Genomic DNA, 10267 nt, shown 5'->3' on the forward strand with positions numbered 1-10267 from the left:
GAGATTTTCTTTTCTTTCTTGTAACTTTCCAGAATTTTACCCTGAGCTACATATAATCCCTCTAAATAACAGCAGTATAACAATATATGCCCATAATGTGAAACAGAAAGGAAAAGGGAAGTTTCTGTGTGATTTTCAGCTTTCTGTATTATCAGTGAGCAAGCACACTTCAAAAAGCAGCAAATTATTTTGAAATGCTGAAACCCAGAGCAAGAAAACTACATGAAGGAAATTGTAAATCTTGGCAGACAAGAACAAGCAGGATCATGACTACAGGAAGATCTTTAAAAATATGACAACACTCTGCATATTGTTGAAGAAAGATCTTCAGATCCTTTAAGATCTTGGATAAAACTAGTTGTAATCTGATAAAGATAATTGTTTTCCTGATGAAGATGTATTTCTCTCTACTTTTCAAAGACATAGAAATGAAGACTGGAGGAATGTGAAACTGAACTGACACAAAATAACTCGTGATGACAGTCTGATAATTTTTCCTTTAGATAGTTACTCCATTGTTGTGTCAAGGAAATAGTTTTAGAAAGTGTGGGGATCACTTGTGGGATCCTTTCAGGCTTACCAAACTTGACACCATCGCTTTGTTTATAACCAATATATATTAGCTCTAGGAAGAGATTTTGCTTGTTCCAATAGAAACCACTGAACTGCTGGATTTTCCTTTGTGAAAATACATATTATTGGGATATTTAGTGTCTCTCTATTATATAGCATTGTTTTGTGAAAATATTATTAGTTTGATAATAATTTGTACATTACATTATGGGAACTCACGTGGTCATATATAGCCTGACACATCCCAGCATTCCTTATCTGGCCTTTTCTGCACTGTCACACTGTCCCTCAAACTTAATTTGATGATGCCAGTGTTCTGCACTTCACTGTGTAAATCTACCCCTTTTCTCCTCTCTCTCCAACCACTAATGGAATTGGAGAGGAATCCTAACCATCCTGATCCCAAATCAGGAACTCCACTCACGCAGTGCTTTGCAAGAATTGAGCTGTCAAGGAGCTTCAGTGCTGGGACACAGGGAAGAAACTCGGCAGGACCTTTCCATCCTCAGCAGGAAGGGGGCACACGGTTCCAGGGTGTGCAGCTGCACACACAGTGATGGCTTGCTGCTAGTTCACTGCTCCTCTGGCTGAGTTCCACGTTTCCCGTCAAGACCTGTGCCAGCACAGCTTTGTTATGGGCCCTTTGACATGCCCAGGAAACTGTGTCTCACCTGAACCCCTCATGACTCCCAGCTCACTGAGAACCATGGTCAGCCGCTTCTGCTTTATAGCTTTGTTTACAGGCTGTGTTCGCTGCGGTTGAATTCTTCCTGATTTATGTCAGCGTGATGTCAGAGCAAGCTTTTCAGTTTGGATCTCTGTTGAAATCTTATCTTGCAAACAGTAACCGTTTGCTACCGTCACTATCTGAACTTGGTCATTTTTGTTTTCCTCACTGACGTAGCATCAGTTTGTTTCATATAGTTGTGGTCCTACAAGCTGAAAACACCATACTGTGCTCCAGCCAATTCTAGGTTATTAGGTTATGTATGCTAAAAATTATGAGCAGTGCTTTAATTTGCATAGTTATATCCACACATCATCCAGAGTGAATAAAAGCCAGATTGTAAAATAATTACAATCTCTTGAAGTAGAGCCAGCCTCACAGACCAGATCCATCCGTCTTCATTAATTTGTATACAGTTTTTTTACCAGAACAAATTTTCTGAAGGTACTCACATGGGAATGCTGAAACAGCTGCACAACTTTTATTTTGAAGAAAAAAAGTTGAGCCTCGGAACAGTGTGTTTTAGAGAGAGAGGGAGAGAGAGAGAGAGAGAGTGAGAGTGACTCTGCATTTAAGACTTTGACCAGTATGTGTAAGAAGTACTGTCATGGCTGGAATAATCTAACATATTTTTACCTGTGTAGTGCTTGGCAAAGCTCCCCCTTTTTCTTGCACAGTTGAAAGGAATCCAGTACAATTCTGTGCTTCAATCAACTTGTCTCCAGTTTTGCACAGCCTGCTTGGTTTGGTAGTGCACGGCTGTGCCTTGCTTATGTGGCCTCTATGGCCCTTTTCTGCTCCACTGTCAGAAAGAGGGAGGGAGGTTTCCCCCAGGACCAAAATACCATTCTGTGTGCTCTCTGCAGCACAGTAGCTAAGAACAAGTTTCCTGATTACTCACTGGGTTCTTTTGGAGTTATTTGCTGGAAGAAGTCTTTTTCCCCACTTTAAATGGATGATTGTGTTACAATCAAGAAAAAGCATCTCCAAAGACCAATCTTTAGGTAAGTGATGCTATTATTACTTTGAACTGAAAATGTTATGAACTTTACTCTCTACCTCCTATTTATTAACTTTAAGTTCATATGCAAATGCACAAAAAATTGTTGAAGATAAAGAGTTTACTATTGCATAGTCTAGTAACATATTAGGTGATTTTGATTCTCAGAATATAATTTTTTCCACTTGTACTGTGACTTTGTAGAAGTTTTTTTCTTCTCCTCTTTGTCATCTGCATTCTCTAAAGTTTTGTGTGGGATTGTCTTTATTATGAAAGAGAAGCAGAGTAACTTTTGAAAACTTTTGTGTGTGTGTTCTGTTTTGCTACAGCTCTACAGTCTCTCAGCATATTCTGGAATTGTAAAACATTAAAAGTGGAACATGGTTCTTGGTTGGTTTATATCTGAATGGTAGAGTTTTAATACTTGAAACACTACACCTTTCAGATTGAAGTAGCTTGCTTGCTGGGACGTGCAGACAAGTGCTTAAACTAATCTGTAAGTCACTTCTGATAGGAGGGTTCAAGTTTAAAGAGTAATAAGTTGTAATTTTAGATAGGTAGTTCTTCACAGCATCCTACAAATATTAATTTGATGTATCAAACATATTTCTGATTATTTTATATTTTGAAGTAAATTGTAAAATTCATTTACAGATCAGGATTAGATCAAATTTGCTCATGCTTTCTACCTTGAGAGACCCCTTTCTTTCCTTTATCAAGTCCTAGATTCAGAGCAAGCCACCTTGAGTGGGAAGTAATATTTCTCAAACTATTATGAATAAGGACGCAGTGGCTGTAAGATTAAATAAACCCGCAATAGTTCACACTTCTGTTTATGGCTGGTGACATCTTTTACAAAACCCCAGCTCTTACTGGGTGAGATCAGTAGGATATTGTAACCACAGTGTTGATATGACAAATAAATGTAAGATTATAGATGGTCCCAGAGCAAATGCAAGATTGTTATTTATTGGATTACCACTACTGATGTCATATATTATGGGAGTGCAGTAGAAGTTGGTATTGCAGCTCCAGAGTAAGTTCAGTCAGGCAGTCATGCCAGGGTTGTGTCCTTCTAATGTTACATGTGGAGAAATCTTTCAGTAGTGTTACAGTTACAGTGCAGAAAGCAAATCTGGACATTAAAAGGTTACTATGTAAGAGAAATGACTTAACTGTTAACCTTAAAGTTGAATGTCCTGTGTGTATTTGCTATGCAATTTATATAGTAAATTACATTGAAATTTTTTACTTTAATAAAGAGGAGTGAAAAACTTCTTTCACAGAAAGCTTATGACTGGCAATTAGGAGATGTTGGATATTTTCCTCAAGATATATATATATATTTTAAATTTAATACTTTAATTGAATATATTTCTGTTTAAATATCAATAACTGTTTTCAGGGATCTGTGATAATTATCCTATAAGCTGTAATTTTTTTAAAAAAATATCTTTGAAATATGCATTCTTCAGAGACTTTTGGGGCTATTAGAATTGCGGGTGAATAAATGCATATTTCCTGACATGTTTGGTAATCTGCTTTAGAAATCTGCTGTAGCTGGTATAGTACTGGATAGTCTGCAAGAGCTTTCTTAACAGATGTTTCCCTAAATTGTCTTATGGGAGTAAACTCAATGAAATACAAGAAGTTTCAACATTTCTTACCAAATCCATTCCTGCAAATCAGTTCTAAATACAGAAAGGCAACTAAATACTGTTGGCACGCTTAATCCGGAGCAAGAAAACCCCTAATATGGAAAGCCCCCAAAGAGTCCATGGCCCTGCAGTGACTCTTCTGGCAAAAGATCTCTGTAATACTGCAGTTAATGCTTAAGAAACGTTTCCAAGGTCGAGACCAGCATATTATTTTAGGCAGCGCAAACAGAAAGACAACCCCTGTATGTCCTAAAGATTGTATCGTACAGTAAATACAGATGCTATCCTACTGAATTAAAGAGCTGTTTTTTTTTTAATGTGTGTTCATTTTCCTTATGACTTTGGAAAATATTTCTCTAGTGAAAAAGTGTTCTTGTGCAAGAATTATGAAGACTTAGCCTCAGTTCTTTTAATCCTGTTGTTTTCTGTCCATGTAGGTGAAATGGTTTTACTGGGCACAAGTCTTACGTTGAGGTAACTGAATCAGCAGCCTATCAAATATTTTCCTTAACAAGAAAAAAAAGAAAATATAAAATTACCAAAGTTTTTTATATATTTGTATTTACCCATGTTTTGACTATAGCCAACACTAATTATAGTTACTCTTAAAAACCAGGTCTTTATTGGGAACTATGTTAGGACTTAGTTAGTACCGATGAGTATCTTTCTACTTAGCAAAGTTACATTTACAGCAGATCTGTACTTTTTCTTGAGTTGCCTTACCAGTAATGTAAAAATTAGAAGTATAAGTATCTATACTAAATAATTAATATTACCAATATTAATTGGTAATATTAATTATATTACCAATACTATACTATACTATTACAATACTATACTATACTAAAATATTAATATTACAAATACTCTATAGAAGAGCAGGATAGGTATTATGCTTCAAGAAGATATTTCTGACTTCTTTACAAATTTTTTTGTAAGTTCTAAATTCATGAAGAAATCAAAACTAAAAAAAAAAAAAATGGAAACTAAGTGTAACTTTTGGTACTTGCAACCCAGTAGTGCTTGGAAATAACTAAAAAAATTCATTCAGAAATATAACTGTGTAAAAAAAAAAAAAAGCCAAGCTTATGATTCACATTTTACTGATTACTAGAGCACATCAATTTGGATAAAATTTTTTAATTACACCAGAAATGACTGCCAAGTGCTTCAAGATTCCTTCATTCATTAATATCAGAAGAAGAGTCTGCTATATGGAAAGATGTATTTCACCAGAACTTGTAGCTTGGATATTCACTGGCTATTTCAAAGCTAACATAAATTACTGAGGACATTCCCTATTTTTATTAAGAACAGCGTCTTGAGCATATTTGCTATGACTGGAAATGGTGAAATTAATTCAAACAATAAATAAATCAGCTTTCTCGAAGAAATCAGTGGGAGCTTCATAGCTCCTACATTTAAAATTGAACTGAATAAAACCATGTAAAATATGCTTTAGAGAACAAATCCTTCTCTGCAAACTGCTTAGATGAGATGACATAATAGGTGTTTTAGTTCTCAAATTTCTATGAATTCTGTTAACATAAGAATCTACACAGTCATTAATCAGAGGTTATACTGAAGCTAACATTTTTCTGCACTCTGCTTTCGTCTTTAGGGGATGGGTTGGGTTGTATGATTTTGGTTTTCCTGTTCTTGTCTGTGAATGGAGGCAAAAGGATCAAAGTGTTAAAAGACAAGTTGTTCTTTGAGTGTCTCTGCTTTGGAAGGATCCAAGAAAGCCTGGAATTAGTTCAAGAAACCCATGGGCCTAGAGATTTCCAAATCAATAACAGCTGGATTATAACAAAGAATTTGTCCTTGCTGCATAGTGTCTTTGATTTAAGGGTCTTAGTGTGTTTAAAAATTATTTAATGAATTATCTTCAAAATACTTCTCCTTTGTTCTGCCCATGTTCTGTGGTTTCATGAAATTTTGGATCAAGGGTTTTCCCTTAGAGTAGTAGGAACAGGAAAATAAGGGCTCATGGTACTGAAAGCCAGAGGAAGAATAAGGGTGAAAACCCCTAGTTTTCCTACTCCTCCAGGAGCTCTGTTGTTATCTTCTCTACTGTTGCTGTTGTTCCAGTATCTTTGTTAAGAAATGTATATTAATGCATTTGTATGAATATTGTATTAACACAATTGACTAGACTGGATAACTTTGAATTCTCCTTCACTAAGAAAACGACCCAGTCCAGTCCTTCATTCTTTTAAAGATCTATTCCTTTAAAACATATATAGCTAATTAATTATTTTATTTGATACTAAGATGAGCTCTAAATGCTATTGCTTACTGTAATCCACTGGCATGGCCCACTATTCCAGCATGATATTTTCACCACCAAAGAGCAATTATACACTGTACAGTATATTACAAAAGTTTACAGACACAATTTCCAGAAAATGTTTACACTGCTGTAATTTGTGGGGAAAAAAAATCCGTACCAATAACTTTTGAGTTTTAATAATAAATAAATAATAATAAAATATAGAAATAGCATATTCTGTGACTTCTAGATCTTTTAAGTCTTTGGCAGAGACTCTTTTCCTCTTGAAAAAATACAGTGTTTTCTAGCAAAAAATAACCATCAGTGTAATGTGCTTACATGCTTTCTACTTTCTTTTCTTATATTTTTTTTTCCTGTCCTGAATGCTCAATATATTCAGGAGTTTTAACAAGTACAAGAGATACATCCTCATACTATGCTAACACATATTTTTTTTTTCCTATTTGTGAGTTCTATCTTACCCTCTTTATCCTCTGGCTTCAATATTACATGTACTGAACAGGCATATTTATGTTTTGCATGAGTATAGATGCTGTTGGCACCTTTACAATTTGTGTCTGTAGAAAAGGTACCAAATCATAATAACATATGAAGAGAAACCAACTCACTCAGTAAACAAGAAAAAAATTACATGCCTTGTGGGCAGCCTGGAAAGTAGTACATTTTAGCTGCTTAGAAGTTGTTTTTCAAAAAAAGGATGTTTCTCCCTTTATTTGTAGAAGGCCTCAAGTGGCTCCAAATTATTGTTATCTTTATAAATTATGTAGCAAATAAGCAGATGTATATGGAATTTCAAGAGGTTTATATTGAACTGAGCACTGCAATTGCAGTGCACATATATTATATTTAATTATTGCAAGTGATAGCTTAATTGTAAATTAATGTAGTATATTAATTTACTGAATGACAGTTTATTCCTTTGCTGTAGGAGGAAGGTGGGCAGGGAAGGGAAGATACAGTCGCCCTTTGCCTCTTGCTCTATGAAGAGGCTGGAATGTAAAAACACAGTGCCACAAGAAGACCCTGAAATCATAGCCTATTTCTCAATTGCCCCTTGCTCCAGTGGCAAAGTTTTCTGCAACTTCTGCAAAGCTACACATAGTTCATAGCCATGGCCATCCTATTAGTGGGGTTGCTAAAGGAATTTTCTGCCTATGTGCTTCCATCTCCTGCTTCCGCTGTGGTTTTAATGGCTTACACTGATGCGTAAATGCCCCGAAATATTACATAGTTGTGCTGATTTAAACCATCAATATTTTTTTGTTAAATGGCAGTACCTTAGAAGAGCTGACTTATAAACCCCACTGAGAAAGAGGTTGCTGTAAAAAAGCAGTAATAAAAGAATTGGACTGTGGGAGGAGGACTGAGAGGACAGGAGTATGTGCTCCTACCTTGATGAGAAGCTATGAAAAAGGAATTTGTTAAAAGCAATGAGGGAAGACATTTTTGAGTAGTATCCAGAACATTATGAACATTGTGAAAAGTACTTAGAAATTCAGGGTAATAAAATACAGTGATTTTTGACAGTTATGACACTTCCAGGAGATAGTGGAAAGAAAGATAAAATGTAAAGCAATACATTAAAAAATGGACAGCAGTTGGTGTTTTGTTAATTAAGAAGGCATGAGAGCCAGTAGGGGGGAAACAGGGAGAATCCAGTTTATTCAATAAGTAGACTGGGAGGAGGCAGAACTAAGCATGTTAGAAATGCAAAAGAAAAGGAACAAGTGTCTTACAGTTGCTTTTGTAACTTAAAACATGTTCAGACATGTTTGAACAGCCTTCCATATGTTACTATTCAATGCCTTAATCATACTAGAAGAAGGTGAATAAGTACATTTTAGGAATTTTAGCAAGAACAACCTGATTGAAATTAAATGAATTGGTACTACGTTATAGCATAGCATGGTCTATAACAGAGGTAGCTTGGCCATAGCCAGATTGAGATAGGAAATTGTAAGAATGTTTATAGCCATGCCAGTAATGCTAGATTGCTAGACCCCCCCAGTGATGGGGGAAATCCTTACTGGTTTTAAGAACAGACTTGTGAAAAGGAATATTTGTTCTGGGGCTTTCAATAGCTGAAAACAAAAGGTTGTGATGGACAAGAATGATTGCTTTTTTTTTTTTTTTTTTTTTTTTTGTCATAGATTTTGGTCTACTAAATGTCCTGACTTAAGACAGTTCATTAATGAGGGCATGTTTATTTATTTAGGTGAAACGTATTTTGTTTTATATGGGAATAGACCATAAGAAAAACAAGATTGTCTATGTATAAGGCTATACCTTAAGCCTTTTCTAACAACTTTCCCTTTACTTTGTTCCTACTTAATGAAGAACTTCTTTAACACCAACTTACTTAATACTAACTTTGATTGTAGCCTTCTGAAGAGGAAACGTTTAAGTGAGAATTGCTGTGTGTTCAGAGATCAACAGTATCATCCATAAGGATTATTTTAGTTTAATTTCATAAGGAATAAAAGTGTCATTTGCATGGTTTGGAAGGACAATCTCAGGAAAGTCAGGTTATGCCTCAATGGGAGCACAAAGAGGCTGTTTTTCAGCCAGTAGCAGATGAGCAGCAGCAGATCAGGTGTAGCTGATTGCTTTTCAGAGGAGTTAAGGAGGAAAGAGTGTAACTTCTGTTGTCCCTGAAGAAGTAGGAGTGATGAGCAGTAACTGCTGTTACCTGTCTTTGTGGTAGTAGTGCTTCAAAAGGAGAGAGCAATGAAGAAGGTACCAGAGAAATTTCAAAAGCAAACAGTGATTCTTTTGGACATCCTAGAAAACAAGAAGGTCAATACACAGCAAAGAAACTGAATTCTTTTGAGATCTGAGGCTGAATGAATTTTTTCCCTGGTGAGGAAATTTTTTTTTCTTCTACCTTTCTCTGAAAAATCAAGAATGAAAGTATAGTTTATTCTGGGGTGTAGTTAACTTATTCTGGAGGCGAATTGAAGAAGTAAATGGGAGAATGAGAACAGAGTATGTCAGGAAGACATGACATTTAAAAGATGTTTTTTCTTTTTTTCCTGTCATAGACTTAGTATTTTAGTACATTCTGTGTTTATAGTATTTTGGCTCACCCTTAAGGACCTATTGGATAATGTAATTTAAAATAGTTTTCCAAACCAAGGGAGAACAGTAAAAAACAATCCAAACAAGTATTCTGTTTATTACTGGATACTATGGGAATCTCAAGTTCTGAAATGTTTAATTTTCCATTAAACAAGCTTACACTTGCAAGCATTCATTTTAAATTCTCCTTTTATGTACATTAAAATGCACATAATGGAAAAAAGTGATAGAAACTATCTACCCACCTAAGAATAATAGTTATATGATTTAATTTTCAAATTAATCCAAAGGTGAAAACAGGAATTGGCAAGACATTAAAAAGAATTTTTTAAAAATGTTTCCAACTTTCTATCATGACTGTGCTTCCTTATGAAGCTATAATGACAAAATCATGAAGAAACAGTAAAATCAAAATAGGGACTGAGAAACACTGTATATAAAACTTTGAAACTATTATATCAAATTATTTTCTGAGTTATCCTCTCAAGACTGATTTTAAGTTGTTTCAAAATTGTGAATTTGGATCACCTTTATAGACAACTGCGTAGGCTGCACTGGCAGAAACTTGTGATTTTCTGAACTCAGCTACTAATGTGCAAAAATGAATTTATTGTTATGTTCTCTGATATGAACTTAGTTGGCCAATGCAACATTACATTTAAATTGATACCACTTGACTTTATATTCCTTTTTGGCAATCTGGTTTTATTCAGACAGTAGAAACCTGAAATTCAGCAGGAAATAGGGGTGAATACAAAGGACTTCATGAATAATATAGGATCATCTAGAAATAATTACTTGACTAATGCAAGCATCTCAGTTATGTTAGCCTTAATTAACATCTTAAAATCATAGAATCATAGAATTAGCTGGGTTAGAAGAGACCTCTGAGATCATCAAGTCCAACCCTTAATCCAACCCCAGCCTCATCTTAAAAA

General features: G+C 35.0%; 1 protein-coding gene across 7 annotated transcripts in view; it reads left to right on the forward strand.

Annotated features, from left to right (window-relative positions):
* Positions 1-10267, forward strand: part of PDE1A (phosphodiesterase 1A) — a 156056-nt gene that overhangs the window by 39905 nt on the left and 105884 nt on the right. Inside the window, exon 1 of one of the 7 annotated variants that reach the window (XM_027880226.1) lies at positions 1893-2304. The exons of the other annotated variants lie outside the window; for them this stretch is intronic. Within the exon in view, the coding sequence (XP_027736027.1) occupies positions 2252-2304 (53 nt within the window). The 5' untranslated portion in view covers positions 1893-2251. Of the gene's footprint in view, positions 1-1892; positions 2305-10267 lie in introns of those variants that run through there. 7 annotated transcript variants of the gene reach the window in all.

This window comes from Empidonax traillii, unplaced genomic scaffold (genome assembly GCF_003031625.1).
Source record: "Empidonax traillii isolate 1590-97213 ecotype Southwest subspecies unplaced genomic scaffold, ASM303162v1 scaffold65:size4453928, whole genome shotgun sequence".
Taxonomy (NCBI): Eukaryota; Metazoa; Chordata; class Aves; order Passeriformes; family Tyrannidae; genus Empidonax; species Empidonax traillii.